Genomic DNA, 27,203 nt, shown 5'->3' with positions numbered 1-27,203 from the left:
CAGGTAGGAATGCCTGGCTCCTCCCCTGGGTGGAGCATCTCACAATGGGATGATGTAATTTTATCAGTCATGCAGTGACACTCAATGGCCCATCTTAATAGAAGATATCTCTCTGGTGGGAGGATTGGTTATGGAAGAGAGAAAGAAAACTGTCCAATTAAAAGTTATCTTCCCCAGAAGATAACTGCCCCACCTCTAATGAGTGGTGATAGAATACAGACCCCCAGCAACACCTTCCAACCGTAGACAATACCTATACATAATAATGCATACAGCAACCAATTTCAAATTGCTGCATTAGAAAATTGGGATAAAATCATTAATGAAGTCGGATTTTCTGTTATTGTTTGAATAGATGTATTTCTGTGGACTTCTTTTGTCCAGCAAATTCCTGGGTAGCTCCCTATCTTTCCATCTTGTGTCTAAACAAGATAGCAGAAAACACAGAATTCTGTAAGAAATCAAACTAATCATCCACTCCTAACTTATTCTGGAATTTTTAACCTGTCCCAAATAAACAAACTTCACCTGTATGAGGAAATCAATTCAAGAGAGAATGTCTTTTGAACACCTATCTCCAGTCAGCTGTTGAAAACAAGTTTAGTTAGATGATTTTTTTAAACTGTGTTCTGATTGTTTTTAAACTGACTATTGCTGAAACCTTAGGCTGCAAACTACAAACTTTCACTTTGGGAAGTTGAACTATTCTTTAACTGTTACTTAATTTTGTGAAGGGAGCCTCTAAGACAAATGCAGGCTGAATGATTAAGAAGCTGCAACCGTCAACTGAAGCTGCAAGTCTGTCCAGATAAAAACAGCTACACATAAAGAGTTCCATAAAGAACAAGTAGGCCCCACATCAAAAATCATATGGGACCAAAAGGCATTTGCAGAGCACATAAAGAACATGTGGAGAATGAGTTCATAGGTTGTGAGGGTATAGAAGCCCAGGCACTTCTTTGTTCTTTGTCTCTCAAGGTGCAGCCAACTTAAGCTTTCAGGTACTGGAAGGTTCTATAAGGTCTTCCCAGAGCCTTTTCTTCTCCAGGCTGAACAAACCCAGCTTTCAGCCTGTCCTCACAGAAGAGGTGCCCCATTCCTCTGACCCTCTTGGTGTCCTTCCTCTGAACTTATTATGTTCATGGTCTTCTTAGATTGGGGGTCCCAGAGCTGGATGCAGTAATCCAGTTGGGGTGTCATGAGAGGAGAGAGGAGGAACAGAATTGCTTCCCCTGACATGGGCTGCTTCTGGTTAAGCTTCTTTGGATGCAGCCCAGGTTGTGAGCACAATGCTAGAGCGTGAGAGTATACTGATACAACTTCAGTACTCCTCACTTCTATGAAAACCCCAGACTGTGCAGCTATGTTTTGCAGGGCTTTTTGTTGAGCATTATTTTGGGAGCTAAATGATTTTCCAAGGCATTTGAATACTTCTGTTTGTTTCATTGTAAGTAGCTGTAGTATTCTTTTTGCTTCTCAGCTTTGATTAGGGTTATAAAAATAAGTACTTTAGTTTGGCAGGAAGACTTAGATCAAATGGAGTTTAAAAAGCATGATGGTAATTTTTTAAAGAGTCATCTTTTAAGAGTTCAAGAGCAAGCAATTTCAAAGTATTGTTATTCAAGAAAGTGAGTCAGAAGGCCAAGTTGGCTGAGCACGGATCTTTTTCTAGAACTTAAATAAAAATGGGAGGTGTTTGGACATTGAAAACAAGGACAGATGACACAGGAAGGTTTGCAGAGATGCTGTTTTCCACTGCAGGGAGGAGATTTGTGTGGTTAAAGCTTGATGAGCATCCAAGCTGGGCAGCACTGTGGTGGATGACAAAATGACCTTTTAAAAAAGTAAACAGCAAAAGGATGTTCAGAGATAATATTGGTCCGTTACTTGATGAGGTCAGTCACTTTGCAGTTAGGGGTGTGGAAAGAGCAGAGATGTTTAGCACCTTTTTTACCTGTATAACACCACTGATGGGCCTAGGGACCCTTGTAGTCTTGTGACTTGAAGGCTTTGTAAACTCTGACGGTGTTCAAGGTTTACTGTTCCCACTGAATGCGCGTAAGTCAATGAGGCCTGATGCAATTCATCCCAGTGTACTGAAAGAGCTAGCTGATCATTATCATGGGTCCTCTTCACGTTATTTTTCAATGGTCATGGGAGTCTGGAAAGGTACCAGTTGACTGGAAGCTGGCAAATGTTGTCCCAGTTTTCAGTAAGACTAAGAGGGAAGACTTTGGTAATTACAGGCCAATAAGTTTCACTCCAGGGCCTGGTAAAATTATGGAGAAGGTTATTCTGTGAGCAAGGGACAAACACTTTAGAGACAATACAGTCATTAGTCAGAGCCAGAATTGGTCCCTGAGGGGAAGGTCCTGCTTAACCAACTTAAGCTGGGAGTTGGACTCCATGATCCTTGTAGATCCCTTTCAGCTTGAAATGCTCTATGATCATGATGCTTTCTTCACTAGGTTCTTCATCTATCATAGATAATTTATAATACTTGTGCCTATTGTGCATTGCTGTGGTCTTTGAATAGTAACCTGGACAAATACATTAAAGCTGTATTGAACTTCTAGCATTTATTATGAAGCTAAGTAAGTATGAAAACATGGTAGTACCAAAAACATGTACTTTTTTTCTGTGCTTAATGAAAGAAATACTACTGTATTTCAGCAACAGTCTGTATCCTCTGAATACAATGGCTGAAATGTATATTTTGCTGTGATTATATTCTTAACACATGTATTAACCTAGGAGAAATTCTGGAGTGATACCTAGCAAAAATTGGTGAAATAGTAAAGCAGTAGATTATGGATCTTGAATTTGAAAGTTTCATATGTTACATTACTTCTCTAGTTAGCTGGGTGATATAAGCCTGTGTTAAGTAGAAGGCTCTGGAAGACATTATTAATAAATTACATGGTGTTTCAGAGTATGAATAGATGACTCTTAAAGGCTGAAATCCTCTGAAACAGTTACTGGTTGTAGTAATATTCATGTCTGAACAAAATTAAAATTCCATTTACTTTTACTGAATTCCTAAAATTCTTTGTCTGTTTATTGAAAGTAATGCAAGATAACATGCACCACGGAACTCAGTTGATGTCTTTTTTTCTAAAGATTATAAATATTGAAAGCAGGATATTGAGATTTCAATTTATTTCAGTAGCACTTCCTTTAAAAAATTTAAATTGGTTCTTACAGATATAATGAAAAGAAGTTTATTAGAATAGGAAAATATTTCTCTATAATTGTCTTTTGTTTTCTTAGCCTCCTCCAGGAAATGTGAAAATGCCGAATGTACCCAGTACCCAGCCAGCAATAATGAAACCAACAGAAGAACCATCTTCCTACACGCAAATAGCAAAGGTTTGTCTGCAACTTTTAGGCACTAGTTCCTTTTAATAATAATTATTTAAATATGCTTCTGGAATAATGTATTTTATAAGTAAGTATTGCTTTCCAAATTAAAATTAATACTGCCTTTAAGTAATTGGTAATATGTGAATTTTTGCTATATTGGTTCAGTCTTCATAAGTGGAGATGCTTAATTATAGTGAAAAGACTTGGAATATTTATGCCATGTTCATACTTTTTGTCAATATCTGGTGATATTTGTTTTGTTCAGGAGCATGCCTTGGCCCAGGCAGAACTGCTAAAGCGCCAGGAAGAACTGGAAAGAAAAGCAGCTGAACTAGATCGCAGAGAAAGGGAAATGCAGAGTCTCAATCAGCAAGGGGGTATGCATGAAAAATATACTTTAAATTTCTGAAATGTCACTTTTCCTTAGAAACTTTTTATTTTACAGTGGCATTGTGAAGCAGATTGAAGAGGGATTTTTGTAATGTCTTCAGGAAAAGGAAGTTTATCTCCCTTAAGAAGATGAATGCAGTGAATAAACTGTGCTATCCTTTCAGATTTTCAGTGAAAAAAATTTAAATGTGGCCTCTGTAGCACGTTATTCTCTTTTATCTATTATTCTCTTCTATTTTTATTCTAGATTAGTATCTGAGTAACACTACTGAATAAAAATGGAGCATTTTGAGATGAAGTAAAACCAACTTCTTGAAGTAGCATCTCTGATTTCTCATTTATCTATTTACACCTGTATGAGAACTCTTCTGCTTTGAAACATTTAATTTCTTTTGCAGTGTTATAAACATAATATTCTCACAAATGCCAGAAAGATCTATTATATTATTGAACTTTTATTAAATTTTTTGGATGCCACAAGCTCTGTGCTGTGCAAAATCAACTGTTTTTTACAGCAATTTCACATGTGCGAGAAGATTTCCATCCTCTTAACTGAAGGTGTTTTTCTACAATTACATTTGTGGGAATATTCCTTTTCAAAAGAGCCCCAAAACCCAACAAAGCAAACCATTGTATGAAAGGTTGACTTTATCTGGTCATTTCACTTTTATCTACAGTTCTGTTTTATTTTCACACATGCTGGTCTTTTTTTGAATATGCAGTGTTACAATTCCAAATTGCTTAATTCCTTATAATTCAACTTGTCAGGAGATTTTATAGAATAGAATAAAATATTTTCAGTTGGAAGGGACATACAATGAATCACAGAATAGTGATTGGAATAGAGTTGGAAGGGGACTCTGGAGGTAATCTCTTCCAAGGCAGGGTCACTCTTCTCTACACTAAACAGGCCCAGCTCTCTCAGTCTCTCCTCGTTAAGAGAGATACTCCAAACCCCTCATCATCTTTGTGCCCCTTCAATGGACCCTCTCCAGAAGCTCAATTTCTCTCTTGTCTTGAGGAGCCCAGAGCTGGACACAGCACTCCATGGGGCCCAGTAGAGGGGGAGAATCAGCTCCTTTGACCTGCTGGCCACGCTCTTCCCAGTGCAGCCCAGGATCCCACTGGGCCTCCTGGCCACAGGGCCACACTGCTGGCTCATTGCCACCCTGTGATCCACCAAGACTCCCAGGTCCTTCTCTGCACAGCTGCTCTTCAGTGGGGCAGCCCCAGCCTGTGCTGGTCCTTGGGGTTATTCCTCCCCAGCTGCAGGACCCTGCACTTGCCCTTGTTGAACCTCGTTAGGGTTCTCTCTGTCCAACTCTCCAGCCCACCAAGGCCCAGCCCAAAGGCAGCAGAGCCTTCAGGTGTATCAGCCATCCCCAGTTTGGATCATCAGCAAACCTGCTGAGGGTACCTTGGATCCCTTCACCCAGGCCAGTGATAAACAAGTTGAGTGAGACTGGGCCCAGTATTGATGCCTGGGGAACACCACTGACTACAGGCCTCCGACTGGATTCTGCTGCCCTGATCCTGACCCTCTGAGCTCTGCCATTCAGCCAGTCCTTGGTCCACCCCACTGTCCATTCATCTAAACCATGCTTCTGTGCTTACCTGTGAGGATGTTATGGGAGATGGTGTCCAAAGCCTTGCTGAAGTGGAGGCAGACAACAACCACTGCTCTCCCCTCACCTACCCATCCAGCCCTGCCATCACAGGAGGCTGTCAGATTGGTCAAGCATGATTTCCCCCTGGGAAATTCCTGCTGACTGCTCCTGATGGCCTTCTTTTCTTCTGCATTCTGGTGCTGACTTCCAGAATGTTCTGTTCCATCACCTTTCCAGGGATGGAGGTGAGGCTGACTGGCCAGTAGTTTCCTGGATCCCGCTCCTTCCTGCCAGTTGTGAAGATGAGAGTAACACTGGCTTTCCTTCAGTCATCAGGCCCTGTTCCTGTTTCTTATGATTTTTCAAAGATGGTGGAGAGTGGCTTAGCTACAGCATCTGCCAGCTCCCCCAGCACCTGTGGGTGCATCTCATCAGGGCCTGGAGGTGTGGCTTGGGAGGAAAAAAATGGCAGCTAGCCCCTTTGTCTCAGGGAAGGGGAAAATGGAGTTCACACCACAACTCAGGCAAAACAAATGGGGATCTCTTGAAACTTCTGGCATTGTTGTCCTCCTCACACCAGATGAAGCTAGTGGATTTTGGTGTCCTTTCCCTTGTTTGCTCAGCTTTTTTTCCTGAGGTCTGGGGCTCAGAGTAGCCCCCTGCTGGTCCACCATCTCAGCAACTTGGATCTCCAACCAAAAATGCAGCAGAAACAGTTCAATAAAAAAAACAAAATGCAGCTGAAAGGATTCTTGCTGCAGCCTCCAGGCCAGGGGAAAGAAAGAAAGAAAGAAAAAAAAAGTGCTTAAGCTAGCAAAAACTAGTGAAAGCAAGAATGTGATGTCCTGGCCCATACCACAGCTGCACCCTCCGGAGAGAGGCTTTGAATAAAACCCATGCAGGAGCCCAAGGCTCTCTGCCCCTCCCCCTGATTTCTCTTAAAGCTACAGCAGCCATTTCTGGGAATAAGGCAGATGATTAGGGAATAGAGTATCATTGAAAAAATCACCCCAAGGCAATTGTCCAGCAGCACATCTTTTGTCATTAGCTCATATACCACGTGCATTAAAAAATTGTCTTCAGTGACCTCCAGGAATTTCCTGGACTATGTGTGCTGGGCCATGTTGTTCTACAAATACCAGGATTGTTGAAGTCCCCAGGAAAACTGGGGCCTGTGATGGTGAGGCTATTGGCAACTGTCCATAGAAAGCTTCATCAACTTCCTCCTGCTCATCAGATGGCCTACAAGTGAGCACCCACAGCAGTATCACCCATATTAGCCTGTCCCTTAATTCTCACCCATAAACTGTCAACTCATTTGTCTGCCCCTAAATAGAGCTTGATACAATTCAGTTGCTTTGTTATATGAAGAACAACTCCACCACCTTGTCTCTCTGACCTGTCCTTTCTAAAAAATCCACAACCGTGTGTGAAATTACTCCAGTCATGTGAGCTATCCTACCATATCTCTAATTGCAATGAGGTGATGGCCTTGCAACTACACATAGATTTCCAGTTCTTGTTCATTTCCCATGCTGCTGTGTGTGTACAGGCAACTTCAGACAGGTAATAGAGCATTCAGATTCCCTAGATAGAGTGTAACAGGATTCATTGTAACCATGAACACCCTTGATGTTGTTAGCCCTGTGATTCTCATCTTGAGAAGCAGTCAAGGAACATCTGTTGATGCACTGGTTGACATGACCTCATCCCTAGAAGGAAGCAATAGAATGATCATAGCCACTTTGGACCCTACCCTTGAGTCCTGTAGTCTAAAATCCATCTCACCAAATTGGCCAGTATGCTGCCAAAGATTGTCTTACCCTTTTTTAAGCAGGCAGATCTCATTCCTTCCTAACAGGCCACAATCATTCAAGCAAAACCCATTGTTATAAAAGCCAAAACCATGATGGTGGCCAGGAAGCAAGATGTTCAGCTGCACAGTGTGGCTGCTTTTGGCTGTCCCTGTTTCTGTGACCAGGAAGATATATGAGAAGATGACTTGGGCACTAATGTTCGTCACTTATCTTGCCAGCACTTTATAGTCTTCCGTGATCCTGCATATTTTTTGGCTTGTGGTAGCATTTGTACCCATGTGAGAGAGGAATAGTGGGCTGTGGTCCATGCTCTTGACAAGTTGGGCTACCCTCTTGGCAGCCTCATGTATCTTTGTCCCTGGTAGGCAGCGTTACCTCTTGCAACTCTCGACTGGGCTGGTAGATTGTGTCTTAGGGACCCTAAGACAGTCACCTGCCACAATTACTCAGACTTTCTTCTTACTGTAATGACTGTGTGCTGCTGGTCCAGATGTTCCTTGTTGGACTTGCTAATGGACATCTAAAGCCTTTAAAACATCATATCTGTTCTGGTGTGGGTGTTGGAGGATAGAGGTTGGATTGAGCTCTGTATTTGTGGGTCACCAGGATCTAAGGTGTCTCACACTCACTGATGTTCCATTGTAGGTGTATGATTTTGAAGCCATTTCTTTATCTCCGTTTCTGTCCCTCTAACACTGCCTGCTGCAATTTTGTACCTTCAGCAGCAGCTCATCAAACTATGCACATTTCATGCAGGTACAAGTCTTTTCTCCAGAAGAAATATCCGTGCATCCATTGCAAACTACCACCTGTACTCATGTCTCTTTCCTTACCAGTTCCCTCAGTGGATATGTTAGTCAGACTTTTCTGGGGCTGTCTCAGTAGACACACTTGTTTTGATTCTGAGACAAGTGCCCACCATTATGGCAGATGCTTAGAGCACTTAGCACTTACCTGAGGCATGGACCTACCTGTGCATTGCACTCTCCCTGCTCACCCTGCTGCACAAACTGCTGCACCACATCTTTTTGATGCACCATGTTCTGGTCACTCATGCTCCCTAAAGCTGATTAAATCTCCCACACTGCTCCTCGTAATGCTCACTCCCCTCCTGACTGGTTAGTGAGAGCTTCTGGGTCCTGAAAGGGCTTTGGGCTTTGGGTGTCCCTGAGCTCAAGAAACCTCTGGAGAGCTTGATCTCACCCCCGAAACTTACTTCGGTTGCTGCTGCTGCCTCCTGACTGACAATGGCCATATAGTCCAATTACCTGTCCACTTCAGTACCAATAAGTTAAAGCATGTTATTGAGGGCATTGTTCATATGCCTTGAAACATTGACAGGCTGAGGATGTTGACCACTCCTCTAGGAAACCCATTCTAGTGTTTGACCATTTTCTTGGTAAGGAAATGCTTCCTAATGTCCATTGTGAACCTACTCTGGCACAACTTTGAACTATTCTGTGAATTACATTTCTGGATCCCAGGGACATGCACACTAACTTCGACTCTTTTGAAAACACCATAGAGTGGTCTTGACTGGAGAACAGGGTTTTTTGGAATTCTCTAGCTATTTGCATTAATTTGCCTTAAGATGCTGGCTGCAGATCTAGGACACTGTTGTCATATGTTGTCTTAATTTACTACAGTGAAAGATCTTCAAGCTGGTATATCAGCTTGATGCCTTTGACCTTCTCGGCTCAGGTTCTGTGCAGCATTGCATTTGACCTAGTAAAAGTGTGCTGCTTCCTATTTCAAGAAATTAATTTGGTCACATGGTGAATATATCTCTTGCATTCAGAGTTTGAAATGCTATGGCAAAGGTTTGTTGCGGTGATTGTCTCAACTGAATCTCCGAGTCTGTGCTTGGTATGACTTGTGTTCAGCAGAATGTAAACTCTAGCCTGCAATCAGATAAGCATTCAGGAAATCCAAGTGTCCGATCCTGTGTCCTTTGCAGTGTCCTCACTCTGTCACACAACTGTATCAAAATATAGTAATGCTGTAGGGCATATTCTTGTTAGAAAAAGGTACTTACAGACCATTTCAGTAATTGTCTTGAGATTTCCTGCCTTTTAGGTAAGTTTTGACAGGAAACCATATTGGAAACTAGAGATACATTGACACTAAGAATATCAGGATTCTGAAAATGAAGAATGCTTTTCAGTCCCCTATCTTTGTGTTCAACAGACTATGTGAGTATGGTGGGACTTTAGGGAAATACTCATTTAAAAGTCAAGGAATTCTCAGAAATTGTTTTTCTGTCCATATCTGTTTTGTGAAAAATTCCCTTACTTTTTAGGAAATGTTAGATGCCTGCTCAGTCTTTTATGTAGATAACTATTTTACTTTCCTTGACCTGGCTACACCTAATTGTATTTAATTTCTGAAGTTTATGTTATGGATTGCTCTTAAAACTCTTGGGTTTTGGTAGCCCGAGTTATCCATCCACTTGAGAAACTCATGCATTAAACACTTCAAACAAGTTCAAACATATATCTCTTTCAAGTATACAGAGACTGAAACTACATTATAAACACCTTTTTTTTTTTTCCTTTATTTTCTGTTTTGCAGGTAGAAAAAATAACTGGCCACCTCTCCCTGAGAATTTTCCTGTAGGTCCTTGTTTTTACCAGGATTTTTCAGTAGACATTCCTGTAGAATTCCAGAAGACAGTAAAGATTATGTACTATTTGTGGATGTGTAAGTATTTTCTTTTGAAGAAAAATAAAGTGCCTGTTCAAGCTTGGTAATATATACCTGCTGCTTTGGCTTTTGGAGCATCTGTAGTGAAGAATTATTTTAAGTCCAGAAGCCAAATATTGAAGCAAAATTTTATGTTAACTTCAGTTTTAAAAGTATTGAATTACATCATAAAAGCTTCCACAGAAGAAAAGGAGGATTATCCTAGGGCAATTTGGTTCTAATTTATTGCAAATGTCTGGTTTAAGTTTCTCCAGTTGTAAAATGAACTTTGACTGTTTATTAACTTAGAAATAATTCTACTGGTTTTAAAATCAGCTTATATGTTAAGGAATAAATCTCACAATTAGTGTTAATAGACTTTTGAGTTCAAGATGTATAATACCCATTTACTTTAATATACATAATTTTATATAGTTTAAAATGGTTTTCATCTATAGCAAAGGCTTAATATCATTTTACCCTATTTTAAGAAATAGTGTCAATTAGCTGAAGAATCAGTCCATGTTAAAGCTATCCTTTGCAGGCAAAGAATGCTCTACACCGTCTTTGTAGGATTAATTTTGCTCTCACTGGGTGTCTCTGTTTTTACTGGAGAAATACTGGGTTAAAGAAGTGTGCAGATGCCATACTTGTTTCTTCTGCCTTGTCCACTGTGATTGATACAAGACTAATAAATACTCTGACTCTGATAAAATTGCAAGATTTAGATATTTTGATGCCTTTAATATATTTTCAGCCTTCCTATGAAAATGGGGATTTCAGATGTTTTCTGAACTTTTTTTCGTAGCTTAAGATGTAGTTAGGAAATCTCCATAATTTTACACATTACTCTAGTAATCTTATTGCTGTGATTGAACCACGTAATTGAAACACATGAAATAAGCAGGCAGCACTGAATCCAATCAATTCCACTTCATCATAATCTACTGCTTTCTATATTCATTGCTAGATCGTTAATCTTCAGATAAGCAACTATAGAGCGTATGACTGGTCACTCTCATAAAATTGACAGATAATTGAGATGTATATGAAATCTAAGGTGAAATACTCAAAATTTTAGGACGGTTACCAATTCTGGTCATTTGCAGGACTGAGTTCTGAAAGTGCATATGCTTCAAATATGAGGTGAAGTTGGGCAGTTAAAATTGGAATATTAATACTCTTCTTAATTTTCCTTTTTATGGCAACAAGAAGCAGTATTACATTATTTCAAAATACATAGGACCTGTGCTTTTATACTGACATGACTGCCTTCTAGGTAGGCTGAGGTTTCAACCAAGTCTTCTTGCATTCTTTGTTCTTTAGCTGTAGTGCTCTCTGATTTACACGTATTACTAAGGAAGGCAGGAATAGGGCATAATAGGGGAAAAAAACTCCAATATCTATTGAGGTCTATTCGTTCCTAGGATTGCATCTATATGCTTTGGCTAACTTCTCATTGAGTGCTTATTTATCCTCTGAGGAGGTATTTATTCCCATGGTAGACCTGCTTCTGCTTGCCTCTTTTTTTTCCTCTTCCAGAACTTCCTATGTCTTGTAAGACCTAGGGGTTCTGTGAACATAATCACATTTGGATAAATTGAGTACTGCATTCTCAGCACTTTATAAAGTAGTCCTTTTCCTTTGTGGTAGCCCTGGGAACAAACTTACTAGTTTAGTTTTCTGTATTTCCACTGTTAGTATTAATTTGACATCATCATTCTTGGTTTTTATGTCTCTGAGGAAACTTCTTTACCTGTTTAAGATCCATATGCTCTTCCTTTCATGAGAAAACAATCCTGTTTGTATCCCTATTTCATTAACTCATCCCTCTTTTCTCCTTTTGTATCAGAAGTCAGAGTTTTTTAATTCGTTGATGTGTTTTATCTTTGCACATTTTTTCCCCAGGGGAGAGACTTTTTTTTTTCCAAGAGACTGAGTGCTCACATGTTTTTGTGAACTATAACAATCAATTAGCAATGACTTTTCACAGTTGCCATTGGAGCTTTTCTATTCTATCTTGGCGTTGTGGCCATTGGTGCTTTAAGGGCTTACTCATGAAAATGACAGTTTTCCTAGCTCATTAGCACTGTTTAGATCTTTTTGTGCTATTACTGTGTCCAGTGTCAAGTACAATGTCTCTTGACTTGTGCTAAAAGTCAAAAACAGACTCAAAAGCATGTTTTCAAGCTACTTTCCCCACAGGCTGATAGCATGTGCCTAATAAACACCACTTTGATTTTGAAATATTTCTTATTTGAAGTTACAAATGGAAGAGATTCTGGTAGAAAAATAATACAGGGAAGTGCCAACTTTTTTCTGTTTCTGTTCAGGAGATTTTCATCTCATCCTTTGTCTGAGGATATGAGAGATGGTGTGTCTGTATATATATGTATATATATGTATATCAGTCTGTGTAGATGTTTGTTCTGCCTGTCCCTGAGAACCTCCAGTGTTAGACACTTCACAAACTCCCTCCAAGCCTGTTCTAATGCATTGCTGACTTTTAGAATTAGAAAATGTTTATTGGTATATTAATTTAATTCTCCTCTTACGTGTTTGATCTTTCCTGTTCTATCCACTGTTGCTATGGAAAATACATTTATTCCCATTAGTCATCTCCTTTTGCCTTACTTAGCATATTTCACTCAGCCTTTCCTTGTGGGTGATGTTTTCTGAAGGTTTGACTGGTTGCTGTCATACAAATTCACTGTTAGTCCACTCTATATTATTATGTGTTTTTTAGTGTGCAGCATCAGGAAATTTTTAAAATGTACCTTCACATTTTAGATAGCACATATTTATGTGCTAATCCAAGGCTGTTTAATGTTATCTGTTTTAGAATCTATTTTTTCCTTACTTGGGAGAGATGTGCTAACATGCCTTACAAAAAAGAGGAAGATCTTCCTCTTTTTTGTAAGGCATGTTAGCACATCTCTCCCAAGTAAGCAGAACAGGACTAAGAACAAAAGCCTAAACAACATCTGAAGCTCCTTGGTGCTCCAAGGTTATGTGTGATCAAACTTCACTAGCCCAGTCCTCACTTGTGAGTTGCCTTGTGGTTTCAACACTCTCCATTCTACCGGCATCCCATTTGCCTTTAGGCAGTTCCAATCCAGGGTGACAGTCATATGTCCTAATGTGGACTTAGGTTTCCTGAAAATATAATCAATGAAATATTACTGAAATTAAGCTTAGTACAAAAATTTGTTTTCATATGGTCTCAAATGGAATAGCAAAATCATCTTAATAATGTACATGCGAAACTTGTGATCTTTTTTTTTAATTTACAACTCTCTTTCAGACATTTATGGATTATAAAGTGTAGTTAATTAAGACAAGGAATATATCTAAAGGAGAATTCTTCTGTTCAGGGAAGTTTATACCAAGTAAAGTATTAATATTTATTAAACTAATGTATTTTTCCATTGTTGACTCTTATTCTGACATGAACACCTTTTTTTTCAACTTCAGCTGCTTCCACACACAAACTAGGAGAAGGCTTTCTTCAATCACACAGGGTACTCTATTGTTACAGCTGTGAGGCTGTCATACAGAAATTGCATGTTGCAGACTTCTGACAAAGCCCTAGGTGATTTCAGCTCCCAGGTGGTCATTATTTTCTAATAGCTTGTATTATGGTTTAATTTGCTGAGGCAAGTAGGTGGAAGGTACTTTATAACTGTTACCCTGAACCTACAAACACATGTCTGTTCATATAAGAGCTTAAGCTTGCCTACATCCCTTAGTGAAGGCGTTGTCTCAAAGGATAAATGATTCTCTGTATCTTGCAGCAGGCAAGTGAATGGCAAGCACAGTGAAGTGAGAATCGTCAGTCAAGTCTGCTGTCTTCCTTTATTGCTTGCTAATACTCGTTTTGTACTGCTGAGACTCTGTTACTGTAGTGAAGCCAGACCCCTGTGTTGCTGGTTTCAGTATCAGTAGTGGGTGTGATGCTTCCCCCTTTTCTGCACTGATGGTACTCTCTTAAAACTTGTCCTGTTACCATAATTGCAGTTATTAAAAGAAAGTAATTTTGTAAAGTTCAATTTCCACCAGAATTTGAATGTTTCTAGTAACATAGGGGTCTCCATGTGTTCCAGTATTGAGTAGAAAAAGAGAGAATACCCTTTTCTTGTACGTATCAAAGGAAGGCAGAAACTGGTATTTGTATAGTTTCTTTTGCTTTATGAGGCAGAAACACACAAATTCAGAAAGGAATTGGTTTGCCTACCCCTTGGGGCAGTGGTAAGATACAGAGGTGCAATAATTGCCTTTTATTTTAAAGAACAAAGGCTTTTGATTCTGGCAACTCTTACTGGAGAATATGATTTATCTGAGGAAATGTTTTCACTTTCATCAGTCTTCCATGCAATGATCTGTGCATCTTGCTTTTAAGAGTTTTTCCACACTTGTTGATTTAGAGCTCAAGTCATAATTAAGACAGCAACAAAGAGTTTCAGGATTTCCTTTTTCAGAATCTTTAGTATATTGCCTGTTCTGTTAACCTTGCTATCCAGGAGAATGACTAAAATGTTGCTCTGAACTTAAATAAAATAAAAATCATTGCTGTCAGGAGCAGTTTGTGCAGTTATAAATACCCTACTTTATCTTGATCTGCAAGGAAAGAAATTGTTCTCTGAGGCAGCAAAATCCTTCCTGAATCACTGGTTATTGCTGAATAAAGAGAAAAGTTCTTGTGCATCTTTGAAGGCTAGCAGAACTAAATTCTGTGCCAGATAGCATGAAGGTAGTAGTTGTAATGTTTCTTAATATTGCCTTATTCTGTTCTAAGAAATAAACTTAATTGAAATAAAATGTAAAGTCATGATGCAAATGCATTTGTTTTTAGTAGAAATTGAATAGTTACTATGTAACAAGGTCTGCCAGTGAGAAAATGACACTATTGAGCTAACAACAGACCACCAAAAAAGACAGGTGTTCTAAGAAAGACCAGTGTCCTAAGAAATATTTGAATATACAAAATACAGTAAAACATCTAGAACAGCTTCTTCCAGACCATGTTTTACTGACGAACATTCTTAGTAACTGGGGTATTTGTTTTATTATCTGGAAGACAAAGAGCTTTCTGTTGAAAGACTATTTGGGAAATTTTTGTTTTCAAATTTGAATGTGTAGAGTGTCTATTTTGTGATGCACTTTGTCATTTTTAAGCTTTCTCAAAAAATATTCAGTGGTCTCATAAGTATTTGTATTCAGTTATTACTGTAGAAAAAAATCAATTATTGCACCTGTAGAAACCTCTTTTTTCTTAATTTAATATTTGAAAGTGTTTTATTTATATGACAAGATATTTTCCATTGCCAGGTAGCTGATGGTACTTGAATTTTCATGTTGAGTGCTCTTACTTGTGAATACAGCGTTTACCTAAAATTTAGAAAACTATAAAAATCAATTTATTACAGAAGGCCTAGAGATGGTATTGGTATTGTCTGCATGCTGATGTTTTGTTTAAAATGCTGTTTTCTTTAAATGTTTAAAATGTTTAAAAGTTCAGGTATAACTTTAGCATTTGTAATAATTTATTGTTTAAACACCATTTAATTAATACTATTTTGCTTTTGCTTCTACAGTCCATACAGTGACACTGTTTCTTAATATCTTTGGATGTTTGGCCTGGTTTTACGTTGATGCTACACGAGGGGTTGATTTTGGATTGAGTATTCTCTGGTTCTTGCTTTTTACCCCGTGTTCTTTTGTCTGCTGGTACAGACCACTTTATGGAGCTTTCAGGTAACAACTTCATCTTGACTTAGGATATTTAAAAACTTGTCAAAATGCATTAACATTCCAGAATTTTCTTGATTATCATGATGATAATCCTTTAAAGTGCTTTCATTAGAAACAAAGAGTATGTTTGCCATTAATTCAGTTGACGAATTTGAAATACAGATGCCAGTAGTTAGTAATACCATGGAATATCCTTTAAAGTATTTACCATTTTTACCACAGACAAAATATTGTCAGAAATCCTTAACTTTGTTGAAGTTAATAAGGGCTGGTAACAGTTGCAAACAACATTCTCTCTCATTAAATCTCTGTTTCTACACACCAAGAATTGGAGCAGATTAGTAGTCAATAGTGTGTTAATTTTTTTCCTTCCTGAATGAACTTCATGAATAGCTACTTTTAAAATCTTGTATTTTTGTTATTTTAAGTGATAGACACCTACAGTATCTCTAATTGAAATAGCCTGAGATTCTTAAAAATTAGTAGAGCAGGTATATATTAAACAACCTAGTATTTTTCCTAGTCTTAGCAATCTTTGCAAACTTCAGAAGCATAATGTGTGTGATTAAGAACAGAATGATGTGTTTGCGTGTAAAATTAAACTTTTTCTTAGTGAAGATCAGCATGTAGAGATTTCAAGTCCTGTACTCAGTAAGTTTTGGGTTTTTTTTTTTTTCACATTGAAGCGATTCAGGATGTTCTCAGTTAAAATACCCTTATTCCTGCATTAAAAGATTGATGGCCAGAAATTGCAATTAACTGTAACATTTAGACTACAGGAAGTGTTTCTTTTTGCTAACCAAGGAGGTATTGCTATACCCACAAATCTTCGAGGAATCATATAGTTTAACTTGCATTTCTTGTCTAATAAACCTGTATCTTTTCTTAGAAAAAATTGGTTGGTTGAGGAAGGAAAACTCTTCTTGCATATTCAACTTGCAGTCAGTTGCTCAGCTGAAAATGAAATAGTTATTGAACTGAACTGGTTGTACAGAAATTACAAACTCCCTTGTGCAGGAAGAGCTGTTAAGGACAAAATCTCTTTTTATGACTTAAATAAATGATTTCTACTTTCTTAAGAACTCTAGTAGGAAGCATTTCATATGGTCAATAGTTTTGACAGAAGTAAGTTGAGTCTTCATTGAAATTTTGCCTGTACGTTTATATTTGGCTCGGGTTTTTTTAATTTATTTTCAGTCTTTGTAAGGCTGGCATTTTAATTTACCAGGAAATGTATTTTGTACATTTTACTTTAAAATAACAGCTGCTTCAGTATTCTGGTGTGCCACGTGTTTCAGTAATTCCATATGAGATCTTCTTTCCTTTCACAAGTTAAATATTCTCTTCCCATCCTGCTATCACTGTGAACTTGACTCTGAAAGTGGTGCAGAATGCAAACTTAAATGGTTAGTTGAAGGGCCCTGCTCTGGGCTGAACAGAACTATTCTCACCTTTCTTAGAGATGCAGGTGGCAAAATCACTATATTGAAGAAGAAAGAGCAGTTCTTGTAAATAAACACCCCATAAAGACACAGAATTGCTGATACTTCGGGTCAGTTGATAACTGAAAGTACTTTTTGTCCAGTTAATACAGTAAAATGTTAGATTGGTACTACAGAATATGAATAAAAATAATGAATTTTCTGTCTGCTTTAATCTTTTTTCCCCCACCTCTTTCAGGAGTGACAGTTCATTCAGGTTCTTTGTGTTCTTCTTTGTATATATCTGTCAGTTTGCTGTACATGTACTTCAAGCTGCAGGATTTCAAAGATGGGGAAACTGGTGAGTACTCTGCCATGGTGTTGTACTGTCTGTAAGACAAACACTCTTACTTGAAGTAACAACTGCAATACAGTCTATGTTTTCAAGGAATAATCTTGTGTTCACTAGAATGTTACTTTTAACTCTCAAAAGAAAGCATTTTTGGAGTGCTCTTGACTAGGAGAAGTGGGTGAAACATATCCAAAGAATGTGAGGTACTTCTCTTACTGGGCTACTCAAAATTTTATCCTTCAATTTAAACCACTTTGAACTTAACTCTTTCATACACTACCTCCTCTATTTTGGTGGTGTAAGGAGTTATTACTCATTCTGTATTTAAGGTAAAGGAAAGCAAAAATTTAAACATAAATAATATATTGTTTGCATATTTTTCGTATTATTAGGTATTTTTAGTTATATTTATATACTTGCTTCTTATTGAGAAATTTATGGCTAAAATTTGTAGAACGACTTAACAAGGCATTTGGGTGAATATTGGATATTATTTGAAAAGTACATTGGTTAGAGTCACATTCATATTCTGCAATAAGTTGATCTTTCTTTTAAATGTTTGCAAATATATAAGCTTTTACATGAAGCTTATATTTATATTATCTTTTATTTGAGTCTTTGAGGTCTAATATTTAGATTTTACAAGGAGAAGCTAGGAGGAATCAGTCACTGTCCTTGAAATAAAGGAATTAACTAAAAGCAAGGTTGTAGTAGCCAGCTGGTAACATGAAGAGTCATGAATGACAGTGCTGTAGTTGGGTAATGACATTTCCCTCTATCAGTGCTTTTTGCTGCAAACCTCCAAATATATGAAGGGCAGACAAAACAGTATTGCTTTAGAATTGTTATGTAAGGAAAGAGCCTGCTTTTTTTTCTTTGGAATCCTCTATTGCTTATTCATCCAAGTCTGGGAAGTGTGCTTTTAAGCATACTTGGGGAAGGAGTATTGAAATTAGCCAGATAATCAGAAAAATCAGAAAATCCTAATTACAGTTTAGATTTTGGTGTTTTGTGGTAGATTATAGTGGGATACAGTTGACATCAAAGCAGTGTGAAGCAGGTAGGGGATAGTTTTAAGGTTTGGATTTACATAATTTTTTGCTAGGGATTTTTTTGTGGGTTTTTTTTTTTATAACATGGAAAAATCTTATTCATCTTAATGCATGGGTTTTGTTCATAAGGCAGCTTGCTTTTTAAATTTTCAGGTCTGAAACTGTTGGTGTCTGTTGGTGTTTCAATTTTGAACAATGGGGAAATGCTTGAAGTAGATACTTATATAGCAGGTTTTTTTCTATTAGATTTTCTATTAGATTTTCTATCATCTGATGCTCTCTACTTAAAAGAAATATATTTATCTCAGTTGAGAAAGCATCATTGTGTGGATACAATTAAATGAGTCTTCATATAGAAGCTGTGTATGTGTGGTATTCTGTTCTGTATTTATAGAAGTTAGAAACTATCTTTTTAGGGATATTTTCTCATCTATGAATTCATGTAGTCTTGAATCAATCTGAAATGACAATTGAGAAGCAGCTTTCTAATTTCTCCACAATTTTACTCAAGGACAATAATATTTGCAACAACTTTTCGTACAGTTTCACTGCATTTTCTGTGAAAAAAATGGAAATTAAACTTTAAAAGCATATCACAGAACCAGAATATGCTTATGTAAAATTCCCATTATTTTTCTTTAAAAATACTCAAAATGTTTAAGAACCAGGAGGTTATGAAATTTACTTTGGTGAGGGTATCTGATTAAATGGTTCATGGACTGTACTAGTAAAATTTGTTATTTCTCCTTCCTTCAGTGGGTGGATTTCATCTCTTACTGGACTTAATAAGAGTATTCCTGTTGGCATTATGATGATAATCATAGCTGCACTTTTCACAGCATCTGCTGTTATCTCACTAGTTATGTTTAAGAAGGTAAGTTATGTATTAGTCCCCTCTTTTGTTTCCTATATTTGATTTGGATTTTGCTTTCTGTCTTGAGAGAGGTACTCTCTCACAAAGTAGTGGGGATTAAATTGCATTCTTCAAGGTGAGCCTTGCCTATTAACATTTGTACAGTTTTGTTTATACTGTTGTGGAGGTACAAAATGCTGTTTGTACAATGCAGGTATTTTCTGCAAATGGGGAATGATAGCTCTGAGTTAGAGAACCTGAGAGGTAACCCCACCACAAAAGAGTAGGTGAAAGCAGTGAACACTGTGATTGTAGCTGTACATGCCAGGTTGTCCATCAGGCGCAGAGAAGCGTGACTGAAATGATTGCTAAGTTACAGCTCTTACCAAAATCATTCCCATTAAAATCAATAGAAGAGAGAGATGCTTAGCACCTCAGAAAAGCATTTTTATTTCTCTATCTCCGTTTTTTAATATTTTATTGCCAGCTAATGATGCAGAAGCATGAAAACTCAAGGACATAAACTCTTTCTCTATGGTTACTTCTGTTACTATGGTGAATTATTCCTCTGGTTATTAAGCAGAGCTATTGGTCATCACACTAGTTCTGCAAATATGTAACTGTGTAATAAGGATATTTTGAAATTTTTAATATTCAGTCAGAGTGTTGCTTACTCTTGTTACCAATCAGAGTAACTAAAATGTTTCTAAATATTGTTGTAAAGAAAAATTCACCAAATATACATCACACATTTTAGTGACCATGATGAGACCCCTCTGAACTTGCAGATAATTACAGGTAACCCCCACAGTCAAATTGTGAGTGCAGCAGGACAATGAAAATTGTAAAAGTTTGTGGGGAAAAATTCCATGTTCTCATCTCTGTATTCGCTCAAAGACATGAACAAATCACATTTCCCCACCTCACAGCTCCACTTTGCATTGAGACTTTGCTGTTGCTCTGCTAAGAAATGGAAAGCATGGCACCACTTTCTCAGTGCTTTTCCCCCCGTAGGTGCACGGGCTGTACCGCACGACTGGCGCGAGCTTTGAGAAGGCACAGCAGGAGTTTGCCACGGGAGTGATGTCCAACAAAACTGTACAAACTGCTGCGGCCAACGCCGCCTCGACAGCGGCCACCAGCGCAGCCCAGAACGCCTTCAAGGGTAACCGGATGTAGAGAAACAAAGTCACCCCGGTTCTCCTCAACTGTTCTTTATTTCCCAGTCACTTACTGTATTCCCTAAATGCCTAGATCAAAATTCACACAGCATGTTTGTTTCTTCTACAGCTGTGCATGGGTTAAATGGGAAATGGTTGGTTTATTTTATTATAAATTTATTTATTTTAAGAAGAAAACCAATGTTTCCCCTTCTTTAACTTGTTGAATTCTGCAGTGTAAAGCTTTACATATTTTATGGAGGATAAATAATTTCAACAATTGGCCTGAGAATGAACTCTGGTATATAATGATCAAATCAATATAATAAGAAGCTGGAAGGTTTTTTAGCAATTCACACCAGGATTTTTTTTTAAGTTCAGGAAAGCAGTTTGGATTAATTATTTTTCTTTGTAAGAACTGACTTCCCTATTTCTGCCATAAGAAGTGGGGTAATAAGTGGTCAGTAAGAAGTGACTGAGAGATATAGTTAGGTTTGACTATTGTTTTTGCACTTTCAGCAGCTGCTGGAGGTCAAATACAAGTAAGGCAGAGAGTATAAATTCTTTTCTTGTTTGGTTTTGTTTTCTTTTTATTAGGTAAGTCTTTTGATAAAACCTGTAAGTTTGCATGAATACTGTTGAGTTACCTGATCTTGTTTAAGTAGTGTTTTGGTCCAGAATTTACCTGTGCCACTTTATAGCATTTGTTTGTATGTATTTCCATGGAGTATTCTCTACCTGTGAGAAATTACTATGGGGCATAAACATTCTCTGTAATAGAGTAGTTCAGTTTAAGGAAGTTAACTGGTGATTTCAATCACAGAGCTAAATGATTATATATTTGCTATTTTTAACTTCAGTATTCACATATCCCCTGTCCCTCTTCTATGTGCCGTGGTATTTTTGTTTTATTTGGGATTATTTTTGTTAGTTTTTGTTTGGATTTTTTTCAAGTATAGATTTATGTTTAACAGTGGTACTAAATCTCTAAGCTGGACAGTCACTCTGTTTACTGCCTGTCCAAAACACTATATATACAGTGTTTAATTTTCTAACAGGTATATTGTCAAAAACCGGGCTCTTGAAGCAATGGCATTTAACAGATACTTGAATGAATTTTAATATTAACTCAGCCATCTCTGTGATGTGATTTAAGCTATAGAAAAAAGCTTTTAAACTATTTTGATTTGGCAAAGGGAGAGATGTTTATCTTTATTAAAGTTAGATTTTAACTCATTGAATTGGAGGCCTAAGAGGTTAGATTGATGCTGTGAAACTAACAATCCATAATGGTATACATACCATCACAATATTCTAGAATATAATACAGTCAGGACTTGGTATAGTATGAGTTTCTCTGCTTTGAAGACCTTACATTTTTGGATTGCCTTGTATGAGACTTACATACAATACTTACACAGTTTTTCAAACTCTTCCAGGAAATGGAAAGATGACATCCCATAACCTGTGTATGTACACACCATGGCTGAAATTAATTCAGCTCTTAAGGTGAATGATAACACAGCATAAAGTTCTGAGGCCCCTCCACATTCTGAAAGTGGACTGAATTTCAATACACTGTATTCTGTTTCAATACACTGTATTCATAATAACAGAAGCTCATTTAAAAAAATACTCCCCTAGCTTAATCCCTGAATCAGTAATATACTAGCATGAATTCTCCTATTAGTCTCCTTTCATTTACTAAATTCTTTAAACCACAATTGAATTTGGAAAAGCGTTGTAGTTTCACAGATGCTGAAGTTCACATTAATGAATACACTTGCTTAAATATTCTATCTAACAAGGCTGTTAAAATGTCATAATAGTGGACATGCTAATATTGAATTTAAATTTGCGTGGAATGTTTTTTAAGCTTTCCAGATTAAAGTCACTGCTGTTCTCTGCTGAAATTGGGGGACCATCATTCTAGAAGCTATATATCAAGATTGTTCTTTTCATATTTTAAACTTAACTTAAGGGTTGTATCTAGGAACTCAGCTATGGACTACTTTTAAATCTAAATTTTGTTATCTCTTGGATTGGAATCATAGGGACATCATCCTTACAATTTAACTGAAGTTGAAGATTGCATAATAGCATAGAGTACCAGAAAAAAACACCAAACACATTAGGAATAAAACCTGAATTTGACAGGTAGATTTTTTTTCTCAAATGTTTGAAGGGTCTTTGAGAAAACATATGTAATGTTCTGTGTATAAGAATTGTTGAATTGTAATATCATGGGTTGAATGTGCAGATTTAAGCCTTCTGAGTGAAATTCAGGGTTGTGTCACATGTGAATTCTTTAAACCAGAAATCTGTGACACTTTGCAACCAAAAGGGAGGAAAAAGTTTGTTTAGCTTTGATAACAGAAGGCTAAAATTTGTTAAAAATATTTTGTATCTAACAAAAATAAGATTTTACAATCTCTTATTAATTGGAGTATGGCGGCCACTTGAGTTGTCTTTTTGTAGTAATTGTGACAGAGTACAAGGTATGAAGTTTAAACACTGGAATGTCAGTAGTCTTTGATTTGTAATTTAGGAGTTGTTTTTATTTATCTGAGGATGTTTGTATATTTTGTAAATTACTAACAATGTTTAGCCATCCTGGTGAATGTCATGGTTCTGTACAAATGCACTTCTTCTGTCCCTCTGTTGCATGTCTGGGTAGTTCAGAAATTTTGTATATTTATTGTATTAACACAGTGTCATAGAATAAAAAAATACTTTTTTCCTAGGTGTTCGCTCTGTATAGTTTTGACCAATAATGGGGATTTTTCTTCTAACAGTCAGGGTGATGTGCAGGGAGGATGATCTATGTAAAAGTCTGACTTGCTTTTTATAATTCTGTATATAAATGCTGTATTTCTGCTGAAATAGTGAAGCAAAATGTCCACTATCAATAAATCTGGTTATAGAGAATTAGTCTACTCAACTGTTACGAAGAAAATTCTTAAAATACTTGCAGTTTACCTTCTTGTGCTGTAAACTCACAAGGGTTAAAATTAAACATGCTCTGTCATGACTGAATGGAATTCTACAGGTATTAAGTGACTCTTAAAACATTATTGAAAGTAAAATGAAGTTGCTGAAAAAAGCTTTGCCATGGTAGTATTTATTTTCCTAATTTCTGCCAGTGAATCAACATTTCTGTGTTACTGCCGTCCTGCTCTTTCTTTGTTTTTTAGTCACTAGCACAATCTGTTGATTTTTTTTCATGTAATGTCAGTTGCAGCACCTGCTCTCTAGAACTCATCTTACTACTGGGTTTCCTCTGAAGGGCTGAGTGACTTCATCATTGACTGTGATGTAGGTAAGTTTGCAAATGCACAATGCATATTCATGCAGTGATACAGTGAAGAGTGCTCTGAGGTATGGTCAGGATTATTTTGGGAGATGGCAGACATGTGTTTTTGAAGACAGTTTCACATGCATGCATCAGTCAGTATTGACATTCTTCATCCACTTGATCTTTGTAATTTACAGATCTAGAATGGCAGTGTCAGCAGACTGAAGGAAGAGGTTTTGTACTTTCTTGTAAATGTAAGCATGGTTGTGCCATATGATCCAGTCATGTTTTATGTTTAGAATTATTACACAATTTTAGTGCTCTTCATGGGACATAATTCCTCTGGTTTGCTTAGGTTACTTTCCTCAAGAAGTTGTAAGCATGGAGTTGGAAAAGCATGCACACATTGAGAGAAAAGCACGGGTTAGGAGAACTGTAATTAAAAATACTCAGTGATACTTCTGGGAAGATATTTCTGCCAAGGAAAAGGCACACACTAGAAAGTAATATTCTGGTTATTAATCTGTAGTACAGCACAGTAGGTCAGATAATTAATTAGGTTTTACATTAAAACATGTATGAATTAGTTTGTACTTTTTTTCTAAAAATTAATTTTATGTCTGCAAGTAGCTTTTATTTTCATAATTAGAAAAATCAGGAAGATTGACAAAGGCAGTAATACAGATCTAGCTCAGCAGCAAAAGCCAGTGAAACTTATAAATTATTAAACTAGGTACAATGTCACATGATACTGAGGGGAAAAGAAAAAAGGCATTGATAGGGAAGTGTAACTTGTGGCTCATGCTGCCATACATTTTGTTCTGGAAAAAAAAAATTCCAGCAGTTTAACGGAAGAATATACTGCTCAACTAAACTAATGCTTTTTGTTGGATGAAAAGGGATTATATGGAACAGTTGTGGTTTCAATACAGTCTCTCAATACACTTGAAGTTTCCTGTTGACTAAGTTATGAGTGTATGTGTATATATATAAAAATAAGTGTACTGTCCTGCTTTTGGTGAGTGCTCCTTTATGTTCCTGTTACATTACACTCAGATGTGAAGGAAAATACTCCAATACAGAGGAGCTGCTCTTTACAGCATTGAGAATACCAGGTTTTACTTTATATCCATGATTTAAGAAGGGAAACCTCCAGCTGGAGAGATGGGAACTATTTGGGACAGATTTTTATTAATAAAGTTTGAGGCTGTATTAGTTAAAACAGGGCTGGTGCAGGCCTGGAAGACAGACTGGCCTCAGTTACTTGTGGCCCTGCACTTGGCTTTTCTGCTCTGTGACCCTGTACAGCTGGAGTTGGGTAGGCAATACTGGCTGGAGCCCAGACCACTGTACAGAACAGCTGCCTCTGACCACTGGTGCCTCTGTGGCATCAGCTGCTCTGCCACTGCTCCAGCTGGCAATGCTGCTAGTAGATTTTATCATGTTTCTGGCCTAATTAAAGAATTGTGTACGTCTGAGCTGTAGTCATTGTACACATGCCAAAGCATGGTTGCTGTTTTTTAGTGCAGAAGTGTTGTCTTTGCTGTGGCTGTATTTTTTAGAAGAATGCATGATGTTCTTTTTAGAGGAGTGCATGATGTTTTCAAAGAAAAAAATACATATCCTGGGTTGGGCAGTGGGGTGACACTTTTTGTCCAAGGTAAGAGAACAACCGGAAGTAGTCAGAATATAGAATCATGGAATCAATTAGGATAGAAAAGATCTAAATACTCCTGAGATCATTGACCCCACCCTAAGACCTATGTGATTAAATCTGGCATTCTTTCTCTTTTACCTTGGTCAGACCATGTTACTGATCCCACCACATCTGAGTGATACCTTAAGCCAATTACAGATATTGATTCCTATGCTCTAAGAATTTCACTAATATGAAGATATTCCAAGTAAAAGGCATTTGTTTGAAAACAAGCTTTCAGTGAATTGCAGAACAAGACAACATCTTTATATTCCTGTCACTCTAACTCTGATAATAGACATCCACTTTGTGATTGCTCCACTATTCTAAACCCAGCTGGAGCTTGGAGAAGAAGTTACAAGAATACAGAAATGTGTAACAATACACACAATTGGAGACCTGAACTCTGTGCTACTGCCAACTCCATTAACTTTACTGAAAAAGGTAATATTTTTAGCTGTTCAGATCAGTACTTCATAATTTCTTTAAGCAGTGTTTTATATTTGGAGACTAAGTGCTCTATCTATACCTGTTTTGAAATTCATAAATTGATGATGGTAGTGGTGCATTCAGTGGCATCTAACCCTTAACTTCTGGACTATAGGTTTCTAGATGTTCCAAGCTGTAACTAAGAGCTACTTCTCTGAAGTTTAGGAACTGTTGGAAGTGTAACTAAACTACACATGAATAATATATAAATTCAATAAAAGTGGACCATTGTAACTGACAAATAAGTGACATACTGACTTTTCTTTAAACTACTGAAAGCCTTGCTCCTGGTTCTACTATTGACTGGCTTTGTAACACTTTTTCTTGTGTCTGTCACTTCACAGCTGAAAGCTAAAACACACTGTGGCAAACATAATTTTAAAAATCTGTGTATGATGAAGCAATATTTGTTTTAGAACTGTTACTACCTTTTTTCATGAAAAAGGAAATGCAGTGCTTTAGTTGCAAAATGAAACACATTTTGTCAGAGATATATTCAATTAGAAAGTCTCTTTAATGCAACTGTATTGTATAACACATAGTTACAATTTCAGATCACATACTTCTGATCAGTAAGCAATAATAAGTGTTTAAGTCAGATGGGAATCTGAAATACATCACTGGACTGGGATATTAAATGCTATTAAAGCTATAATCAAAGCTCACCTTGGCTCAACTTGTCCAATATGTTTGTATTAAGGTAGTCAGACTCCTGTTAAAAGTTCAAAAACTCACATTTAATTGAAATTTAGATTAAAAAGAAGACATTAGGTACATCATTCATGCTAACAAATGTACATAGTGGTGAGTCAAGAACAGAAAAACAGTACCACAAATAAACCATGGCTCAAAACCTACTCTAGCTGGATCGCTGCAGCTGCTCTTCCTATACCGAGGAGCTGTGTATGCGTTGCTGCCCTGCTCTGCTTTTGTTGGACTCTGCCCTTTCCTTGAGGTGTAGGCACCAGTGCCCATGGCTTTCAAGGAAGGCCTGAACTCATCTCCATTTACCACTAGGATATGGGAAACTTCAGTGGGGGGGGTGGGGGGGTAAAAATGCAAAATGGAAATTATTTGGCTGAAAAAAAATTTCTCAGAATCCAGAGAACTTTATTGAGCAAAATAGATACAAAGGTGATATAGACAACCCAGAAATAGCTCAGTAGCAATGTTTTTTGCAGTGCCATATTACAAATAAAGCACACTAAGAAACCTTGCTGAGCTTTTTCAGCTTTTTGAGTGTTAATGGCAAGAGGTGGACACAGCTTCACACTG

At 37.3% G+C, this 27,203-nt stretch overlaps 1 protein-coding gene across 1 annotated transcript in view; it reads left to right on the top strand.

The window, feature by feature from the left end:
• SCAMP1 (secretory carrier membrane protein 1) overlaps positions 1-23,552 on the top strand; it is a 40,727-nt gene extending 17,175 nt beyond the window's left edge. The window contains exons 3-9 of the mRNA XM_036402760.2: positions 3,271-3,369; positions 3,629-3,740; positions 9,749-9,877; positions 15,454-15,613; positions 17,291-17,392; positions 19,192-19,309; positions 20,303-23,552. Coding sequence (XP_036258653.1) covers positions 3,271-3,369; positions 3,629-3,740; positions 9,749-9,877; positions 15,454-15,613; positions 17,291-17,392; positions 19,192-19,309; positions 20,303-20,467 — 885 coding nt within the window. The 3' untranslated portion in view covers positions 20,468-23,552. The remainder of the gene's footprint in view (positions 1-3,270; positions 3,370-3,628; positions 3,741-9,748; positions 9,878-15,453; positions 15,614-17,290; positions 17,393-19,191; positions 19,310-20,302) is intronic.
• The last annotated feature ends 3,651 nt before the right edge of the window (positions 23,553-27,203 follow it).

The sequence above is a fragment of the Molothrus ater genome, chromosome Z (assembly GCF_012460135.2).
Source record: "Molothrus ater isolate BHLD 08-10-18 breed brown headed cowbird chromosome Z, BPBGC_Mater_1.1, whole genome shotgun sequence".
Lineage (NCBI taxonomy): Eukaryota > Metazoa > Chordata > Aves > Passeriformes > Icteridae > Molothrus > Molothrus ater.
Note: the sequence above shows the minus strand (reverse complement) of the source record. Positions and strands in the feature narration are given on the sequence as shown.